At 36.8% G+C, this 22,239-nt stretch overlaps 2 protein-coding genes across 2 annotated transcripts; one reads left to right on the forward strand and one right to left on the reverse strand.

The window, feature by feature from the left end:
* Positions 1 to 11,878: 11,878 nt before the first annotated feature.
* LOC109091393 (beta-crystallin B1-like) lies at positions 11,879 to 15,435 on the reverse strand. The gene is made up of 6 exons (XM_042759629.1): positions 15,319 to 15,435; positions 14,389 to 14,492; positions 14,030 to 14,148; positions 13,805 to 13,937; positions 13,243 to 13,385; positions 11,879 to 12,320 (listed from the first exon to the last, which is right to left on the reverse strand). Exons 2-6 carry the CDS (start codon positions 14,485 to 14,487, stop codon positions 12,149 to 12,151), a joined length of 666 nt encoding a protein of 221 aa, XP_042615563.1. The 5' UTR covers positions 14,488 to 14,492; positions 15,319 to 15,435; the 3' UTR covers positions 11,879 to 12,148.
* Positions 15,436 to 17,151: 1,716 nt separating this feature from the next.
* LOC109096476 (beta-crystallin A1-like) lies at positions 17,152 to 21,418 on the forward strand. The gene is made up of 6 exons (XM_019110083.2): positions 17,152 to 17,333; positions 18,113 to 18,189; positions 18,840 to 18,958; positions 19,317 to 19,458; positions 20,068 to 20,210; positions 20,772 to 21,418. The coding sequence occupies exons 2-6, from the start codon at positions 18,121 to 18,123 to the stop codon at positions 20,917 to 20,919; spliced, it is 621 nt and encodes a 206-aa protein (XP_018965628.1). The 5' UTR covers positions 17,152 to 17,333; positions 18,113 to 18,120; the 3' UTR covers positions 20,920 to 21,418.
* The last annotated feature ends 821 nt before the right edge of the window (positions 21,419 to 22,239 follow it).

A 22,239-nucleotide genomic window follows, 5' to 3' on the forward strand; every position in this document is an offset into this window, starting at 1 on the left:
CCTTTTGAGATTACAGTTCTTACTAACTCTCTTCCTGCCTCATTCTTTTTCTCTCTTTTTTTTTGTCTTTTGGTGACATCCTCACTTTCCTCCTCTACCATGCTGTTTTCCTCTCTCTTTCTCTCACTCCTCACTTCTTTTCTTCCTCACCTTCTTTTCTGTGCTGACTCTTTGTCAGACTTAAAGAGAGGGATGCAAGTGTTAGTTTGCTCACTGCCTTCTGTGTGTGTGATCGGCGTGTGGGCAAGTGTTCTGAAGGCAAAATGTGTAATGTTTGTGTGTTTGTGTACAGACACCGCTCTCTGACCCTGTGTGTGCATTGTGGAAATGTGCTTGTGTGATACTCAGCTTGAACCGTTACACTGCGCTCATGTGTCTCTCTGTGAATGTGACAATGTGATCATAGCACTGTCAAATAGAGTGTCATTTCCTGTTTTTTTATACAACAATTTGTTCCAGTCCTCTGATTTGATTGGTCAAGCTGATTTCTAAGAGTCATATTAGAGACCTATAAGGAGGAGGAGTCGGACCACACATAGAAAAATGATTGGAGGAATAAAAAGATCCTGCTTTAAATCACCCATGTGCAACTACTGGAAAATACCATGATTTGAGCTAAAGAAGCTAAATTTAAAGGTGCAGTTATTAGCTAAATATGTTATTGCAACATAAGCTTAGCCTTTGAGGATTTTCTGACTATTATCGGAGATGTCCAGGGGTGTCAACAAAATGGCAGCCAACTGACTTGGCATAAAGGGACTTTTATAACATTTTGTTAAACCGCCTTGTTTGTAACCTATCACTGTCATGTAGTTTTGCCTGAAGAAAGGAGCAGGTTTTTTAAAAATCATAATTTTTCTGTTTTTGTTTCTTGCTCCAAGTGAGACACGGTAAACCCGTGCAACAACATACAAACCTTGATGCTTTGGCTTCTTTTGGAACTATTTGTGTTGGTGGAGAAAAAATATGCAAATGTTTTCACTAAATTTGATCTGAAACAAAAGGTACTTTATATTAACTTCTTGGTTATTGGACTGTTGTATAAGGCTGTGTCAAAAAGTTAGAAGGAAGGCAGCAAGGCACATCCAAATCCAATGATTATTTCATACCCTGTACCCTAAAATGCTTTCGGTAACACTTTAGATTAGGGAACACATATTCACTACTAACTAAGTGTTTTCCCTCAGTAAACTCCTAACTTGCTGCTTATTAATAGTTAGTTGTTAAGTTTAGGTATGGGGTAGGTTTAAGGGATCTAAAATATGGTCGTGCACAATAAGGCATTAATATGTGCTATATAATAAACAGCCAATATGCTGATAATATGTATGCTAATAAGCAACTAGTTTATAGGGAGAATATGACAGGTAAGGTTAAAGTGTTACCATACTTTCTTCTGACTATTTTTTTAAGGCAGCATAGATGGTATGCTATGATATCCACTGTCCTGTGCATGCAATTCAATGACATTTGAGCATAACTCATACAATGGCATCCGAAAGTTGCAGCTGCCATTCAGTTTATGTACAACTTTTGTTGTACTATATACTGCCTGAGAAGTCACTGGCTAAAGGTTGTGAATGACACACCAAGCCTACGGTCAGCTATCGGCCAATTCTGGGCTGTTGTTGAGCGTTTTTCAGCTTTGCTTTTGTGGTAAAATGGTTTCAGGCAGTTTGTTGATTGCCTGTTTAGCTTAGCTTATGCTTGCATGTAAATAAAAAAAAAGTAAAGAAAGTAAAGAAAGCAATCAAGCAAGCAAAAAGCAAAGTAAATGGGTCACATACAATACAGATTGCTCTTGTAATTTTACATCTTTATCTTACCTGAGCATTCTAATATGGAAAAAAATTCTTAACAACATGGCCGCCTAGAATGTAGAAATATCCAAAATGGTATGCAAGCTTTGCTTACAGTTTGTTTATATGCATTTGGTTTCCCTTTTTGAATGATGAATATTTGACTGCTGCTACCTCCTGATATAGACACTTATTTCAGAGTGTAATTGCTGTTTGTCAATTTGCTATAGTGTTTGTGGTGTTCAAGCACAAATGGCTGCTTTAACTTATGTCTTCTCAGAAGCAACAATTAAGCTTTCAGATGCAGCCTAAACCCCTGAACACACCTCTTTCAACAGCATACAATAAACTAACTTGCCAATTTGCACAACCTTTTTAGCTTACACTTCTACACTACCGCTGGTGCATGCAGGAATTTGGCATTGTACTTTTATTTTGTTACCTCCTTGGTTTATTTCTTCTGCACGCATTTCAGATTTGTTGCTGTGGATAAAAGCATTTTCTAAATAAATAAATGTAAAACCACATTTGCAATCATGCTGTGTGGTTATTATCATTAACTAAAACTAAAACGATTAAAAAATGTCATTACTTAAATTATTCATTATTGAAATAAAAATAAACATTAACTGAAATGAAATGAAAAACCTTTATTTTGTCTCAGCTAGATTAGTTTAACTTAAGTACTAAAATAACAAACTAAAAATAATAAAAGTAATAAAAATATATATTGAAAAAAGAGACAAAAACACCACAAAATTACTAAAACTTTAACTAAAATTAAAATGAAAACAAAAAATAAATAAAATATACTTAAATATTAACAAAAACTACAATAGTATATAAATAATACTAAGTAAAATGATAACCTTGCTCATATTCAACACATTTGCACATCTTCCAGCTATCCTCTATCCACGTTTTCTGATGTTTTCATTTCCAACAGATTAAAGCTCCATATATATATTTTTCCAAATAGAGATGTTGAATATCATCTATCTTCCTCTTTCCACTTTTACACCTATCTAACACTAACTCGTTTTTTTCCTGCTAAAAATACCCTGTATTCACATATGGCTCTTCCCTCAGATTCCTCAGACTTGCCCCAGCATCCCAACGCAGTTTCTGGCCTCTCAGCCTCATGCACTCTCACACACACACACACACACACACACACACACACACACACACACACACACACACACACACACACACACACACACACACACACACACACACACACACACACACACACACACACACACACACACACACACTCTTACCCCTCTCTGCTCTTTATTTTTAACCTAGTCAATCAGACACCACTCACCGATGACGCAGATCCACATGCAGCACTGACACCATCAGCCAGAATGAGAGAAAGAGAGAGGGAGGCTGGCAAAACAGGGACAAGCTGTGGCAAAGAGAGGAGACAGAGGGAGAACAAAGTACTTGATAATAACTGAAGATGAAAATCCTTGAAATTTACAATTGAATGCATCAGATATGTGACTGACAAGTGCATTGTTAAAATGTCTGTCAGGTAACATCTAAATTAATATGTTTTATTAAATATATGATCTAATATCACTGAATCAACCATTTGGTAGACACCAAAAAAGAAACCCCTTTTAAGCGTCAGATCAGACAGAAATGGCTCCTCAATGTAACACCTGCACATTTTCACCTTTTTTTTTTTTTTTTTGTACAGTATGTAAGATATAAATGCAGCTTTGTAGGTGTCTTCACCCTTTGCCTATTCTCCACTATCTCTCTGTCACTTTCTCTCTAACTCACTCTATCTTACTGATAGGTTCACACCTACTCGTTTGTTAAACACTGAGACAAATAGCTTACATCACTCTCGGCGGAAAGACTTTTTAGGAAGTTCCAGAAAAAGAACCGCTTCTCCCCCGGCTAACTCACAACACAGCCGTGACGCAAGAAAGGGATCTGCTACACACACACACACTCATAGCTCTTGCAGACTCTGTGTACGCTTGTGGTTCAGAAGCAGAGAGATGAAACAGCAAAGGACATCTCTGTAGATTTCTGTGCGTGTGTGTTTGTGTTTGTTTAAATGGAATACAGAAAATCCATTACTGAAAGAGTATATTGTGCTGTAAAAGGGTTTTCTCAGGTTAACTAATGTGCTGATCTAATTTAACTGATCATTAATATGATTCTAAATAACTAAACTATATTAGGTTACACTAATAAAGTATTTTTAAAAGTCAGATCAGGTAGAAATAGACTCTTAAGGGCACAACTGCACATTTGCACTGTATGTGTGTGTAGACGTTCAGCCATGGTGTTGTTGACATCATCATGACGTATTTCTTAAATGTTGTTAATATGAAGCAACTAGATTTATTTTCCATACAAAAGTGCAGAAAAATGTGTGAAACAAGCATAAGAATAGGAAAAATAAGTGGACTGACAAAACACAATTGTTAGTACCTTCTTGTGGAGGTTGTGTGGTACTACAAGAGTTAAATTCAATTACCTCAGAATCCCACTGAGCCTATCTTCCCTCTAAATCATTCCAGCCTGTGTCCCAAATAATGCTCTGTCTTCTCTTCATTACCCCTTGGAGTGTGAGGATGAAAAGAGTGTGAGAGACAGGATGGTCACACATCAGGGCAGTGCAAAGACCTTTGGAGGGGCAGGTGCTCAAAGTATAAAAGGGGGACGTGGAACATGGCTTTTAATAGGGCTCTGCTCCTTGCTGATATGTGTATCAAAACGGATGCTTCTGTATTGATACAGCAGCAAATGCATTGACGCAGGTTTGAAAAAGAAACAGAACAGAAAAGACCATTTTAAGTTTAAATGTAAAAGAATAGTTTTTGCACCTCTTAATTACTCTGGAATTAGAAACTGAATTATTATTATTATTATTATTATTATTATTATTATTATTATTATTGATTTTACAGGGTATGGTGGTTTTGCTGTTGTAAACACTACCGTTGTTGTAGAAAAAAATATTTCTGTCTTATTTAAATAAGAATTCTATTCTATTCCTGTTCTGAATTTAGGCTACTCATTTTTTGAATGATAATGATAATAAAAACAGGATTTATTAGTATAATTCGGAGGATGAAAAAAGTCAGTATAAGCCTAATCTACCAGTGTTGTGATAATTATTTTAAAACTCTCTACGTTTTTTTTTTTAAATAAATACTGTAATAATAATAGTTCAAAGTATGAATAGCTTTTAGTCAGATAACAAGGCACCTTGATGTGCTTTAAACTTTTCCCAATCAAACAGCAAGAACGAAAGAGAACAAGCACCTTTGTTTATATTAATTTGTGTAGAACTACGTTAGCTGCATTTTTAATATTTAAGAAATATTTAATTTTTATAAAATGTAAATTCGTCCCCCGCACTTCATTCGTGCAGGTGTTTTCACATAGAGGTTTTCTAGATTTAAATTTACAAACCCGATTCCAAAAAAGTTGGGACACTGTACAAATTGTGAATAAAAACAGAATGCAATGATGTGGAATTTTCAAATTTCAATATTTTATTCAGAATACAACATATATGACATATCAAATGTTTAAACTGAGAAAATGTATCATTTTAAGGGAAAAATAAGTTGATTTTAAATTTCATTGCATCAACAAATCTCAAAAAAAGTTGGGACAAGGCCATGTTTACCACTGTGTGGCATCCTCTCTTCTTTTTATAACAGTCTGCAAACGTCTGGGGACTGAGGAGACAAGTTGCTCAAGTTTAGGAATAGGAATGTTGTCCCATTCTTGTCTAATACAGGCTTCTAGTTGCTCAACTGTCTTAGGTCTTCTTTGTCGCATCTTCCTCTTTATGTTGCGTCAAATGTTTTCTATGGGTGAAAGATCTGGACTGCAGGCTGGCCATTTCATTACCCGGATCCTTCTTCTACGCAGCCATCATGTTGTAATTGATGCAGTATGTGGTCTGGCATTGTCATGTTGGAAAATGCAAGGTCTTCCCTGAAAGAGACGACATCTGGATGGGAGCATTTGTTGTTCTAGAACTTGGATATACCTTTCAGCATTGATGGTTGCCTTTTCCAGATGTGTAAGCTTGCCCATGCCACATGCACTCATGCAACCCCATACCACATCAGAGAATGCAGGCTTCTGAACTGAGAGCACTGATAACAACTTGGGTTGTCCTTGTCCTCTTTAGTCCGGATGACATGGCGTCCCAGTTTTCCAAAAAGATCTTCAAATTTTGATTCGTCTGACCACAGAACAGTTCTCCACTTTAAAATGAGTCCAAATGCCTGCGCTTCTGGATCATGTTTAGATATGGCTTCTTTTTTGACTTATAGAGTTTTAGCCGGCAACTGACTTATCGAAGTTTTTAGCCGCCAAACGGCGAATGGCACGGTGGATTTGTGTGTCACCGACAATGTTTTCTGGAAGTATTCCTGAGCCCATGTTGTGATTTCCATTACAGCAGCATTCCTGTATGTGATGCAGTGCCATCTAAAGGCCCGAAGATCACGGGCATCCAGTATGGTTTTCCGGCCTTGACCTTTATGCACAGAGATTGTTCCAGATTCTCTGAATCTTTGGATGATATTATGCACTCTAGATGATGATAACTTCAAACTCTTTGCAATTTTTCTCTGAGAAACTCCTTTCTGATATTGCTCTATCCAAAACGAGGAGATGTGAAATATTAGGAGTGCTGAACACGCTCATGCAGTGCATGTTTCATTCATACTCGAAGCCAGAGGGCGCTCTCGCGCAGAAAATCCAAAACAGACTCAACTTTGGACGTGCAGGAAGTCCCTAATATGGACAAGAGCTGAATAAAAAACAGAAATGTTTTTACTGATGAAAGGTGAAGACAATAAACACAGGACTCCGAAAATACTGTATATGGTTTATGTGTGTTTTTCAAGTTAGCTCCAGGTAATAAATGGACACACACAAGGCCTTGACAAAAGGGCACTTTGGGCATCAAGGTGAAAAGGGGCAGTCGCTCAAGCACTCACCGCACCCCCCTCTGCAAGTGCCTGTCACACACTTTGGATGTGGAGTTATTAGATTTCTCAAGGTGCTTGGAGTGTGTGTGTAGATGTTTATGTAAATGAGGCCTTGGGGTGACTGACGTCAATGAAAAGACTGGATTTTGTATGCTGCTGGGTTGAATCTTAAATGCATTTGTGTGAGTTTCGGCCTTATGTGGGATGCATGACATCAATTTCAAATATATATAATAATATAACTAGATAAAAAAAGTTCGTCAAGACAAACTTTAAGTTGGCTTGAGAAAGCCTGAACAGAAAGTTTGAAAAGTTTAGAAAGTTTGAAAAGTTTGAAAAGTGTTAAGAAGTTTAATGAAAGGGCGGAGGAGTGACTAGTCATGTCATTAGGCATGAGTAGCAAGAGATTTTTTACTAGCCTGTTTTCTAGCATTGATAACCTAGTTCGAGCATGTCGCTAAGCAATGTTTCTAGCATGATTACATTTGACTAGCATTCCACTATCATGTTTTTAGCATGATTAGTATTGACTAGCATGTCGCTCTAGCCTGGTTTCTAGCATGATAGCAAGTGACTACTGCATCGCTAGCATGTTTGTAGCATGAGGATCACCGTGACCTAGCATGTTTTAGATGATTAGCGAGTAACTAGCATGGTCGACTAACATGTTTCTTTCTAGCATGATTGTCAAGTGACTAGCATGTCCACTAGCATGATTAACAAGTTAACTAGCATGTCCGCTAACATGTTTCCTAGCATGATTAAGCGAGTGACTAGCATGTCGCTAGCATGTTTTTAGCATTATTAGCGAGTGCCTATAGCATTTCTCTAGCATGTTTTATTTTTACAGTCTGATTAGCGGTTGACTAGCATCATCCGCTAAGGATGTTATGTTTTAAGACAATGATTTAGTCAAGTGACTAGCAGTGTTTTTAGCAGATTATCGAGTGACAAGCATGCCGCTACAGCATGTTTTTTTATTTAAGGCATGATTAGCGAGTGACTAGCAGTGTTTCTAGCATGAAGCATCAAGTGACTAGCATGTCAACTAGCATGATTAGCAAGTTCTAGCATGTCGCTCGCATGTTTCCTACATGATTAGAATGTGACTACATGTCCGCGAGCATGTTTCTAGCATGAATTAGCGGAGTGACTGTCGGCATGTCGCATGCATTCTTCTACTCTAGCATGATAGCAAGTGACTACTGTTTTTATAGCATTATTAGCGAGTGTATCTCGCAGTCGCGGTAGCATGTTTTTTAGCATGATTAGGCGAGTGACCTAGCATGTCCGCTTGCATGTTTTATAGGCATGATCTAGCGATTGACTAGCATGTTCGCTAGCATTTTTTTTTAGGCATGATTTATCGCGAGTGACTAGCAGTGCTTAGCATTTTTTTTAGGCATGATAAACAAGTAGACACCTGATATCAATGTTTTTTTAGCATGAGTTAGCGAGTGACAATCATTTCTCTAGCATGTTTTTAAGCATGATTAGCGAGTGACTACATGTTTCTTTTCTAAGCATGATTCGCAAGTGACTAGCATGTCCTATACATGATTTTGCAATTGCTAGCATGTCGCTAGCATGTCCTAGCATTATTAGCAAGTGACTAGCAAAAAAAAAAAAAACAAAATGTCCCGCTAGCATGTTTCTAGCATTCTATGCCTAGCATTTCCCTAGCATGTTTCTAGCATGATTAACAAAGTGACTATCATGTTTTTAAGCATGTTAGCGATTGACTAAGTCATTAGCCAGTGACTATCATGTTTTTAAGACATGATTAGCGAGTGACTAGCAGTCGCTTCATGTTTTTAAGCATGATTAGCGAGTGACTAGCATGTCCCAAGCATGTTTTTAAGCTATGATTAGCGATGACTAAGCATGTCGCTGGAGGAAGTTTTTAGCATGATAGCGAGTGACAGCAGTCGCGTGGAATTTTAGCATGTTCGCAAAGTGATACATGTCGCTAAAGCATGTGTCTAGCATTGATTAGCAAGTGACTAGCATGTCACTAGCATGATTAGGCGATTGACCTAGCATGTCACTAGCATGGTTTCTAGCATGTTTAGCAATTGATAGCATGCTCACTAAGCAATGATTACGCAAGTTACTAGCATGTCCGTCTAGGACATGTTTTCTAGCATGATTAGCAGTGTCTAACGTTATGTCCGCTAGCATGTTTCTGAGCATGAGTTAGCGAGTGACGAGCATGTCCACTACATGTTTTTTATAGCATGATTAGCCAAGAGTGGACTACATGTCCCGTCCAGTAGTGTTTTCTAGCATGATTTAGTCAAGTGATCTAGCCATTTTGCTAGCAATGTTTGTTGTTTTTAGGCATGATTAGCAAGTGACCTAGCATGTTCCCTACTCATTGATTAAGCAAGTTTACTAGAATAGTTTCCTAGGCATTATTAGGGCATGTTACTAGCATGTTTCTAACCTATTATGGTTGAGGCGGGCGAGTGTTTGCCTAGAGTAGATAGATAGATATAATAGATAGATAGATATAGTCAGATGAAAGATAGATAGATCTTATAGATAATAGCATTAATAGATAGGGATTAGATAATATATATGATAACAGTCATAGTAATTAGATAGATAGAGTGAGTAGATGAGATAGATAGATAGATCGTCAATGATAGATAATAGATAGCCATAGAATATAAAACTAGTCAGATGAATAGCTAGCTAGATAGACATAGATAAGATAGATAGAAATAGTTTTTTTGATAGATAGATAGATAATAGACAATATAGATAGATTAAAATATTAATATAGATTAGTTTTTGAAGATTTCAAATGGATTAGAAATAGTACATAGAGGCGAAAGGTGATTGATTGATCTAATGTCTTCAGGTTTGTTTATTTTGAATTTTGACTAAGTTGGAGCTTGGCTCATCTGAACGATTCTGTCAATGAAAGTTATTGGGATTTTATTTGATTTTTAATCTTCATTTTTATGAACCCCATAAGTCTGGATCAGTTAGAAAAAGATATAGCACAACACCGGTCGAGATCTGTTTGAAGCGCTAGGCTGAGTTTTGAATTCTGTAGAAGTTAAAGCCTATGAGTGGGATCGAGTTGATAATTTTAGTCTCGAAGAAATAATAATAATAATAAGTTAAATTAGTAGATCAGTAAGTTGGCATTTCTCAAGCAACTTTACAACACTTATATATATATATATATATTATATAGTATAGATAGCGAAAAAAGAATAATATATAATATAGATCTATATATAGTATATAATATATAAAGTAATATAGTTAATAAGTAATATATATTCTTGTATGTGTAGGAAGAAATTGGTCAGTGTATTAATGAACCCACCATCATTCTGTTTAATTACACAAAACAAACAACACAAAAAAAAAAAATGATAAAAAATAATCACACAAAAAACACAAACTGCAAAAAAATACTTCAAAACATTTAATAATCAGCTTGTGTATTTATTACGCACATGCTTCAAAACATTTAATAATCAGCTTGTGTAATTATTACGCAATCTTAGTTTAGTATATTTGACAGCTCACTCTTCATTTTAAATGAGTAATCCTAGACTACTGCTGTATTCAAACAGTTTAAATGGGTCATAATTTTAGTTTTTAGTGCATTTATGCTATAATTTAGTCTTTTAGTAATTTAGGTATTTTTCTTCATCAAAACAGACAAAATGTATTATATTAATTTTAATTAAAATAAATTAATTTTATTTTTATATTTTTTATATTTTTTTTCTTTGTTGGTTATACCTTTAATACAGCACATGTAACATTTCTCTAAAAATATTAATTATTTAATTTAAAATTATTTAGGTGCACTCATAAAAAAGGTACAAAAAAAATTATCTAAAGATACTGATTATGTGCCTATTTTTTAATTATTAGTGATTTAATTCTGTCAACATGTAGCTAAAGATACACCTCATTATGTGCCTTTTTTTTTAATTATTAGTGATTTAAACGTTACCACATTTTGTTTGTTTAGTATTGTTTATTATTAAGGTCAGTTATGGGATTGCTTTTATTCCACCTCTAAAAATGTGAAAATTTGAACAAAAACAGTGGCTATATTTTTTTTTGTTTTTTTTTTTCAGTATGAATTTGCCCAAACTTAAAATGGTTACGAATTGCTGTAAGCATTTTAATATTATTATACAATCATATACAACTTAAGGTATTATCAATATCATTATTCATTTAATTTATTATTCATATTTCTTATTTTTTTCATTCAAATTAAATACACACTACAAATTAAATAATTTTTTTGTTTTTTTCATTCATATTTTTAAATTAATATATCTATTTTTTATTTTTTTTTAGTCATTTTATTTCAGTTTTGGTTTTTAGTTATTGTGGTTCATCAAGTTGCATTAAATGAAAATGAGAAATGTAGCTGAAATTATATTTACATTTTTTTTATTTCAGTTACAGTTTATTTTTATTTTAAAGTTACAATTTTTTTTATGGTTTTGGTTTTAGTTAATTATAATATTCATGTAACTTTCATGCTATTGTCAGTATATACCAACTTATGCCATATAGAGTCAATAAAATTTCAGATTTCATAGTATGAAAGCTTTAATTCCAAAAGATCGAGGACTTTTTATTCTTCAAGTTATTAGATAGTGGATTGAATTTTCGAAAATGTGGTGATATGAGAATATTAATGTTAGAATTTGGTCCATGCCTTTCTCTTCAAGTTATTAGATAGTGGATTGAATTTTCGAAAATGTGGTGATATGAGAGGCCTAACATACTGATGGTAAAAATAAAAAGCCTGCATGGACACAGATAATTAGCAGTGATAACAAGCAACAATAGTCACAGGTGTTGTTTTATTAGCGTTCCAAAAGGATGTGGAGGTTTTACATGGCCTTTAGGCCAAAACACCCCTCCCTCTGCCACCCATTGCCCCCCCACACCCAACCCACCCTTGTTGATCATTATCCCTGACCCCCATGAGTCAGGCATCAGTGAAGGCTCTTCGTGATGGACTGATTTCCACAGGGGAAAAATGAATGGAGGATGAGGAAGAGGAGGAAGAGGGAAGAAAGAAGATGGGAGAAGAGGTGAAGAGTAGAGAGAATAAAGAGGGGTGGGGAAAAAACCATGCTTTCATCTGATATCAACAGCCACATTTTCTATTGTGACATTTTGTCTGCCAAGCTGCTGTCTATACCTGACTGACCTCCATCCCTCTCTCCTTTTTTCCCTTCCCAGAATGACTCATACGGGTGGTGCACTCCTCCTCTCCTTCTTGGCCCTCCCCCCACCCCCTCCTTCATCTTCTCCTCTCCTTCTCTCTCCCCTGTTTCCTCTCTTTCTCGTCCTCCCTAGCCCTCACTTGGTGGCCATAGTGTAGCAGCCATCTGGGTGCCACTGCATGTCACGGATGCGCCTGACGGACTGAAACTGGGGATGACGAGCACCATACTCATTGAAGTGACGGTAGTCGCCCTTCTCCAGCAGGTACTGGCTGCCACGGTAACCAGGATACTGGTAGCCCACCCAACTAAGACAAGAAATGAGAGGAAAGACAAACAAACATAGAGAATGAATAAAACTGAAGTACAGAATTGAGAATGAAGAAGAGGCTCTTTTCAGTTCTATTTTATGAAAACTACCACACTGGAAATTATTTTATTGAAATAATAGTAGCATTAATGCTGTTAGTTTATCTAGGTTGAGTAATAATGAAAATTAAACCGGAAGTGTGTAATGTAAGACAAACGGGTTTCCAGAAAGTCTGCCATTAGTCAGACAAACACCATCTCATGGTAATTTGTAAGTATTCTACGTTTTGGCAAATTGGTGGCTAATTTGTATGAACTCTTTCAATTTCATTTGTATGATCTGTTTACACAACAATGGCTGTTATGTGTAGGGGACCCCTTCATTTGCTTTTATATAAAAATCATATGTTTTCGTACGATTCCTATTGTATGAATTCATACGAAATCACCACCTCATAGAATAGTGTGGTATAAAACCTGAATTATTCATATTTTTTTGTTGGATATTAGGAGTATTAATACAGTATCGAGGTTAAGTGTGTAATGCAAGACAAAAATAATTATTGTTTTCAAACGGGTTTCCAGAAAGTCTGCCATTAGTCAAACAACACAGTCTAATCTTTATTCGTAACTATTTTAACTATTTTATGTTTTGCAGAATTAGTGGCTCATTTGTGGCTAACAACCCCCCCCCCACCCAGCCCTCCAGCCCCAAAACACCACATTTTATATGCTTTTCTGTACCTAGAAGAAAGTGTTTTAACACAAAAAACTACAAATTTCAGTTTTAAACTCAGTGGATTTAGGAAGATCACAGACTTCAAATTTCTCTCCTATCAGATCTATTTTTTATGTTGAGTTATCACTTTTATGTTCAGATATCACAGTCTACTCAGATTTCTTTGATTAGAGACCACTTACGTGCCACAGCTGACCATGATGCTGCCGACACGGTCGGTAAAGCCGAAGGTGTACATACTGGGAACATCGTCATCGATAATCTCCATCTTACGACCCTTGAATTCACCAACTTCATAAAGACAGATCTTATGCTTTTCTGGGTCCTGTGAGGAGTACAAACAAGAGAAGATCAAGGTATAATTTCATGAATAAATGCATATGATTTAATTTTTTTTTCTTTTTTTTTTCTCCAGTTTATATTTGGCCTTTTAGCCACTTTTATGGATATAATGAGTGAAATGATGGGAGGGAAGAGATCAGGAAATGTTGGGAGCTAGACTGATACTTACTTTGCCTTCAAAAACACCATGGCTCAATGTGTTAGCAAATATATCCATGAATATGGATTAAAATATATATATATATTTCAGTTTATCTTTAGCCAAGGACAGGCTGGGGACAGGAATTAAACTCGCATTTCTTAATCAGCACCATGACTCAGTGAATATAATGATTATGCTAAATATTTTTTTTTTTTTAAACAAAACCAGAAATGTGTCTAATGAATAAAAGGAATGAATACCATTCTGACAGGTCTGAAGGACAGCAGGTAGTCATTCCTGTGGCAGTTGCTCCAGCAGTCCCAGCGGGGGTACTCACCCTTCTCCAAGATGTACATCTCTCCGCAGAAGTTCATCTGCTCCCAACCCACCCAACTAAATAAAAGAAAAAGGACAGAGAAAATGGATGAAGTATTGAAATACAGGAGAGTTGGTAAGTCACTCATATGTATCACAGGAAAACTCACGGGCCGCACTCCACACGGAGGGAACGCACTCTATCCATGCCCATTTCACACACGTTCATGCACTCATTGGAGATCTCGATCATACGGCCCTGAAAGTTCTCCTGATCATACACATACATCTGAGAGAGAAAAAAGGAGAAGAGAATCAGGTCAGTTTTGTTTGTTATGCAACTATAAATTAAAGTTGTCAGTTTTTAGTTTAGCTTAGCTTAAAAATAAAGCCTGTGTACAACTCCCACATCTATTTCTATGGAAACTGAATTGATACACAGTTTCACACAGCTGTTTGCCATCATGTACCTTTCATTAATCATCATATGCAACTTTTATGCATCTGTAAATATGGTACCAGTAAATACCTTGTAGTTTCCCACGCCCATCTCGGTTCTCTTCTGAATTTGAGCAGCCTTCCCATCAGGCTGGGAGGCAGGCTTGGACTTCTCTCCACCAGTGGACATGATGACTACAACAAGAGAGCATATGTATGAGTAGAGAAACGTGAATAATTAGCAGCCTTCTTGCTGGAAATATCTATTGTTGGATATGTAGTGATGTGAATTGCTAAATATTGCTCAAAGCAAGTAAAGAATCCCATTCCAACAAATCAAGTACATTTATAGCCCTTGAATGAATTCGTCACCCACTTACTTTGAAATGCTTACACAATAGTGTTACAGACGTGAAATGCTCATACGTAACAATTTGCCCAGCATGACTAATTTTACAAATATATATAAAAAAAGTGTACATTATAATGGAGTTTAAGCCAAATAATACAATTCTTGCTACTTCTTCAAAATGTTTGCATAAGATATTAAATTAGCCTGGCCCCCGATTCTCACAAGGCTTCAAAACGTAACCCTTTTTATTTAAAAAACACCCACCCCATTAAGGAATTAACAGTCATTTAAATTGGATACTGTGTGTTCAATAAAGAAATAAAAACCCACATCATTTTGTACTGCATTTTTTTATTTTATTTAACAAACCTCCTTTAATTCTCCCTATATCTCTCTGTCTTCATATCCACAGCTTTTTTTTCTTTTCTGTATTCATTTTTCTGTTGTGACAAAAAGGTTACAGTTCACCCAGACGATTAATAAAGTGCTATGCTCACAAAAGGATTACATTTTAATTGTCTTCTACCAGTGACTAATGTGTCAAGGCTGTTAGAGATATTCTTACACAAGCCCATGCTGGGGTTTCCTTGCTGTAAACTATGCAGCCAGATAAAATGTGGGATCAACTCTCTCCCAGTTTGTTTTTGCTCACAGACCCTTGTCTCTTACCTGTGTGTTAGTCAGTAGCCGCTCTCTGTCTCAATCAGCGCGTCAGCGTGTGTATTGAAAGCAAACATGCGTCCCTTTTATAGGCTGGCGCCCAGCATGGGGGGATTAGGCCCACAGAAACAAACTTGCTGAGCTCACCAACCCACACACAGAAAAGAAATCACCCCATCATCAAACAGAGAGAGAGAGAGAGAGAGAGACAGAGAGAGAGAGAGAGAGAGAGAGAGAGAGAGAGAGAGAGAGAGAGAGAGAGAGAGAGAAGTATACTTATTTCTCAAACCCAAGAAGTCCTTTTCATAATCTTGGAAGCTTACCTTTTGTCTGTGTGTGTCTTGTTCTGAAACTTTACAATCTGATGACACAATACAAGCTGTTGAAGACCATCACTGCAATACTTACAGTATTTTACTCCCTGTATAATACCATTTGTCAGTGATGAACAACAAAGATACTAAAGTGAGGGTTTAGATAATATCTTTCAATCTTACATCGGATCTATGATATTTTACCGAAGATGCTAATTTATCTGGTGGCAGCATTATGGGTTTATCTCATTTAAAATCTATTAGCCTGCTTCCGCAGCACACTAAAATTGACAAAACAAAATCACATTTGTCAGTGTAATGGAACACCATTAAGCCAAATCCAAATGATCAGGTGCCAAATTGAAGACTTGGCGAATTTCCAAACATACACTGAATTTATGATTTTTTTTAATAAAAAGCATGCTAATTTGGTACCAATACAAGTTTGTTTCTGTCTCATTTACAAAGTACATTAAACTGTTTATGCCACCCATATGTTGTGTTAAAACTCTGGCAACCGTGCTGCCAACTATGAAACTTTCAAAATCAAATAAATGCTTTTTCAAGATGACAACTTGCTGAATTAAGCAACATGGTGAGATCCTAAATTCCTATATTCCATTTACTATTTTTTATAAACGGCATTAGAATTCAGTAAACATTGAGCTAGTAATCTGTTCTATACCACATTCCCACAACCTTAACACTTCTGGGTCATGGGTTATGGGCCATGGGTCATATAAGGTAAGGACAATGAGGAGCAGCCAGTATGTGTTCCTATGGCAACACTACATCCTAAAGTGTGGTTTACTGATTTATAATGAATTTAGTCTAGTGTGCTTGATTATAAAGGAAAAAGATCTGGTTGTATTACAGAATCTTCCTCAGTTCTTCATTTAAGATTTGAAAAAGTTATATTTCCTAAGTGAAATTACCATGGTTATTGCACAGATACAATTCTAAGTTACGATGTTTCTGTAAAACAGAAAAAGAAAAAGGGGGGGGGGGGGGTGTCCTTGAACTTACAAAAAGACCTACAACAAATTCATTTAAACCTCAAAGTGAAAAAAAAAAAAAAAAAAAAAACAAAAAAAATAAAATATAAAAATACAAATACAAATATATAAATTCGCCATGGTTGAAAAAAAAATAAAAAAAAAAAAAAAAAAAAACCTTAACAAATCAATGTTTATATGGCTATTCCTAATTTGTGAATTCGCCATGGTTGAGCTTTCTAAAAATTACTATACTGTCTGTCTTCCAAACCTTCAGACAGCAGACAAACTGCAGACATATTTCTGGGAGCTTTGAAAGAGCGGACGTTCACTGTATGCAGTGGGTCAAATCCCTGTATTCTCCACATATAGGCAGCTCATTGTGTAGCATACGATGCACAGTGCTGACCGCTTGAGCTCCATTGTGCAAGCCAATGTGTCTGCATTCACAAGAACCACGGGCGCGCGCGCGCGCTCACGGCTCCATCAAATCCAATGAGCTGACGGCGCAAAATGCTCCGCAACTCTGCACTCACAATAAAGACAATGATCTCCCAAACACACACACACTCCCTCACAGATCCTTCCATCAATTTCAGCGTTGCGACGTGCACCCAGCTTTAATGGTCGCTATAAAATAGAAGCGTCAAATAATCATAAAAACTCCTCCTCACTGACGAGCATCACTGTAAAATAGGACAGGTGGAGATTTAAGGTAAGATCAATTTAGAGTAATTGATGATGGTTTTATGGAATTTTACCTATGAAAAAAAAATATATTCATTTCTAACAGCTAAGAATGACGTTAAATTGCACTTTGTTGCATTGGCTGTTGCTTATTAACAAAACGTGACCAGCATCAAATGAGCTGTCATGGGAACTTCTTTGCCAGATTCGTGCTTACATTTTAAATCTCCGCTAGGAAACACACACCTAGGCTACACAACAATCAGCCTTACGAACGCTGAAACAATATAATAATTACAATATTTGCAATATATTATTCAAAAACATTAATCTGCAAATCCAAGTTACATTTTCTGTGGACGAGCTAAACCAAAATTTGTGTCTCTCACGTTTTTTTCCCCCTAGGTACTCATGAGCGTCTAGCAATGTATTGCCAAATTTATACTGCAAAGTTTGAGGTACAAAGTGTCAAGCTATTCTAACTTTTAGCATTATGAAAAAGATTGGTCGCGGAGTGATTTTAAGGACATGAAAGTAGCACCGGTTGTCATGTTACAGAACGTAAATTGCCGCGATTTCCTCCAGAAGAAGGCTAGTCCATATAATTATCCATGTAAAATTATATGTAGGCCTATATATATATATAGATATATATCTGAAATATATGATAGCAATTCTATTAGCAGTAGGATTTCCCAAAACGCCCAAATGTACGTCAGACAATACGTTTGTATGAAACATAACTGTACATCTCCCAAAGTTTGTCAGATACTTTTGAAGAAGTTTTCACTCTTCACTCTTGTGCAGGAAAGAAGATGAACAGAGTTACTAAGATCCAAACAAACCCATCAACTACTGGGATAGACATGTCTCCTTGCTTTAAGGTAAAAACCTTACCACTCTTTCTCTCAAGTGAGAAGAACAATGAAATAGCGAGAAACAAGCTATTGATTTTTTGAGAGTGAGAAACAGGCGCCAAACTATCAATAATTTAACAAAGGATTCCTCTGCTTAGGTATTGATTTTGAGACTTTATAGATGAATGCTCTGCGAACAGTAGCTGCTGCTGCTGCTTGTAATTATGTGCAGAAGCATGAGAAGAATTCTGTATTATTTAAAGGGATAGCTCAACTTCAAGTTGTTCCATCCAATACAAATTTCTTTCTTCTCTGGAACACAAATGAAGATGTTTTGAAGAATGCGGGTAACCAAACTGTTTCTGGTCCCCATTTGATTCTATAGTATTTTTATTTTCATACTATTGAAGTCAGTGGGGACCAGCAACTGTTTGGTTACCCACATTCTTCAAAACATCTTCTTTTGTGTTCAAGAGAACAAAAAAAGATTCATACAGGGTTGGAACACTTTGAGGGTGAGTAAATAATGACACAATTTCATTTTTGTGTAAACTGTCCCTTTAAAATATAGAGGACATAGTGAAATGAGAGGAGGCCAGTGGTTGTGTGTGTAGGAGAGAGACATTTCTCCAAATTAGAAAATGGAGTTGTGGCGTGTGCATGTGTGTGTTTGTCAGGTGACCGTGTTCGAGCAGGAGCATTTCCAAGGCAAATGTCAGGAGCTCACCTCAGAGTGCCGCAACATCCAGGAGCGTGGGTTTGACAACATCCGCTCTATCCGTGTAGAGAGCGGCGCGTGAGTCGCCCACTCTGTGTTAATGATTGCAAAATCTTGCCAGTTAGTAAGGAAATTACAGTTTTAGATGTTTTTGAAAGCTTTTGAGTGTTTCATCCTGAGATTATTTAAAATATATGTTGAGAAGTGTGCTTTCCAATTAATTATGAAAATGACTGGGATTGAGAATTGCTTCCTGTAGGTGACTCATGAAGAAAAACAAAGGCAAAAAAATAAAAATAAAAATCTCACAATATGGGCACAATGCTTATTATAATACCTTAACACATGCATTTTCTATGAAAACAAAACATCATATATACCTCAACCCTCTTTGAAAGTACTTTATAAATGTTAAATTCTCCTTAATTCTGTGCAGCTGGTTGGGATACGAGCACCATGACTTCCAGGGGCAGCAGTTTGTCCTGGAAAAAGGAGAATATCCTCACTGGGACGCCTATAGCGGCAGTCTGGGCTACCATGTGGAGAGGATGATGTCAGTGCGCCCCATCTGCAGCGCTGTGAGTGTGTGAGCACATTCTGATGCTTTGAAAGTCTTTTATTCTCAAATTTTCTAAGGAATTGGACTGATTTTTTCCTCATAATAAAACAAAGTGAGGACATCTCCTGCAATGAAGGAAAGAGCTGAGCCATGTCTCAGAATATCATAGAGTATTTTTGTTAAACAACCACATACACACTTAAAAAGTTTCTTTATTGGCACTGATGAAGAACCTTTAACATCCACGGAACCTTTCCAAAGCACAAAAGGTTAATTAAAGTGGAAAAATGTTCTTACACTAAGAAATGTTTTTAAGAACTCTTCAGGCTCTTTGTGGAACCCAGAATGTTTCTTTTGTGGCTCTCTGTGAAAACCCCTTTTAGAAGCTTTATTTTTGAGTGCAGCAACAGGAAACACAACTTAGCAACTGCATATAAATGCACCAAATATAAACCCCCTATAGAACACCCTAGCAGAATAACTTCACAGCATTGCAGCTGTAAGAAAAAATATCATGGAGAGTGATGGTGAATGTTATGTTTTTAGTGGTTTTGAAGTGCTCAACTTCATTAAAGCAGACAGCATCTCTCATTTTTCTTCCGTCCTCCACTGTTCCTTCCATTTGTAGGACCACCAGAGCAGTCGCATGGTCATCTATGAGAAGGAGAACTTCCTGGGCCGCAACGTAGAGCTGTGTGACGATTACCCATCTCTTCAGGCCATGGGCTGGTGTGACAAGCAAGTGGGCTCCATGCATGTGCAGTGTGGCGCGTGAGTAACAGTCGACAAAACACCATTAGTGCCAAACTACTGTTCTCCTGAACTGCACATTTCTCATGCTCAACAGCTGTGCTGACAATACACTTACAACACAGTCATCTGCGTCATTGGCTCATGGCATCTAGTCCTTGTGTTTGCGAAGTGTTAATGTTTTTGCACATTACAGTCCAGTGTAACATACTGTCAGATGAAAAAATCTTTCTTTGACTGCACATTCCTCACTTGGTGCCTCAGACGCAATCACATAACAGCAATACTGTACCTGTGACTGCCACATCGGTTATGTAATGACATTATATCAACATTTCAGTGCATGTCATCACAGAAACTAGTAATTTAACCCAGTGATAATTTACCATGCCGTACATGGAAGAAGGGCGTGCAGTTTTCATCTGTTAGGTGATAAAACAGGAGAAAAACATCCCATACTCCCACGTGAAGATTCTTGCCTTCTATTAAAAAACTTATTTAATTCCCCTTCCACAGCTTGTCATATTGTATTCGGTCGCTTTATCTCCTCCTCATTTCCTGTCATTTTCTGTTTGCCTGCAGCTTTGTGTGTTACGAGTACCCTGGCTATCGAGGACAGCAGTACGTTATGGAGTCTGACAGGCACAGCGGAGACTACCAGCACTGGAGGGACTGGGGCTCCCACTGCCAGACCCCTCAGATCCAGTCCATCCGCAGAATCCAGCAGTAATGCCTGAGGCGAATAGAAGGAAATGGAAAGCGCGCAGAGTTTGGAAGCGGAGGAGTCACACCAGTCATTCTAGAAGCAGTCACTTTATGTGGTGCAGTGTGGCAAATTATAAGACCTTCACTGATTGAACACAGTTTCCACTTATGGTACTCTAGTACTAGACAAATAAAATAAAAAAATCCTTGCATGTCAGATACACATCAGTTCTCGTTCAAGAAAATGCACTAGCTCACATTCAAAAACGCATATGCATCCCCACATGTGATCCAAGGTAAAGTAGTAGCATGTATGAACAATATTCATAAGAGACAACAGAAGCACAGTGGGGGACACCGGAGAGTAAAAATCTGTCAATAAAGGCAAGATGTGTATCTGTATATGCAAACATGTCACGTCTCTGTGACGTTTGAGTGCCATATGGGGACAGATGGGAGTGTGTGTTAGAGCATTCTGAGGAGAGGAGGACAACGGTTGACTAATAAATACATACTCACCTCAAGCTAGCATCTTTGTCTTTTTGCCTGTTCTCAAAGAGATTGTAACAGTACTCCTAATTTTTTTCATGATTTCAGACTACATGTATATAAAACATGCTAAAAACACTATTTCAACAGACGTGAAAAACCTGCAAATCACTACAGGTGTTTCAACATATTCAATATATTATCTAGTAAATGTTTTATTACAGAAATAAGGCACCAATACACAATAAGGTGTGTTATGCTGGGGAAGAGGGAAAGTATTTAAAAAATAATATTATTATTGATTTTCCCATTCTGACCACCTTTCAGAGCAATAAGTCAATAAAAAGGCAAATCGTACTTTAGCGTCAATGCATGCTCAATTATTTCTATTTGTCTGGAATCCAAACTCACATGGGGCAGTTCACAGAGACTGCATTATTGCATCCCACTGTTTATGTAAACATGATGTGCTACATTTTTTGGCTGTTACTTTGGGCAAGAGTCTTGCATCTTTTGCAGTATCTCGCACAACCCAAGCAACTTTTTGTTTGTCAATGTGACCAACTTGAACCAGTTTCAGAATCTGCTTGGGGAAATCTTTCACCCTCATACAAAATTTTCAGTCGCATGGATTTCTATTGAAAAAAAACTTGATTTTACCTGCGAAAATTCACCCGAGCATTGGTAAATGTGAAAAACTAAAATAAAATGCAGCTACAGTTAAAAAAATGTTTACTCTATTGCCCTGCATCTCACATTTTTAAATGCAATAATGCATTATTTTGAACTTATTTTAGCTTGAGTTCTGCATTTTTAGAACATTGTGTCCTGCAAAAAGCTACAAAATACACAAGTG

Source organism: Cyprinus carpio, chromosome A1 (assembly GCF_018340385.1).
Source record: "Cyprinus carpio isolate SPL01 chromosome A1, ASM1834038v1, whole genome shotgun sequence".
Classification (NCBI taxonomy): domain Eukaryota; kingdom Metazoa; phylum Chordata; class Actinopteri; order Cypriniformes; family Cyprinidae; genus Cyprinus; species Cyprinus carpio.

Excerpts from the sequence above, each read along its gene's own strand:
- LOC109091393 (XM_042759629.1), bottom strand. The coding sequence starts at position 14,487 with ATGTCCACTGGTGGAGAGAAGTCCAAGCCTGCCTCCCAGCCTGATGGG. Across the intron at positions 14,149-14,388 it reads TGGGCGTGGGAAACTACAAG|ATGTATGTGTATGATCAGGA; the intron begins GTATTTACTGGT and ends TTTCTCTCTCAG. Across the intron at positions 13,938-14,029 it reads CTCCGTGTGGAGTGCGGCCC|TTGGGTGGGTTGGGAGCAGA; the intron begins GTGAGTTTTCCT and ends TCTTTTATTTAG.
- LOC109096476 (XM_019110083.2), top strand. The coding sequence starts at position 18,121 with ATGAACAGAGTTACTAAGATCCAAACAAACCCATCAACTACTGGGATA. Across the intron at positions 18,959-19,316 it reads ATCCGTGTAGAGAGCGGCGC|CTGGTTGGGATACGAGCACC; the intron begins GTGAGTCGCCCA and ends AATTCTGTGCAG. Across the intron at positions 19,459-20,067 it reads TGCGCCCCATCTGCAGCGCT|GACCACCAGAGCAGTCGCAT; the intron begins GTGAGTGTGTGA and ends TTCCATTTGTAG.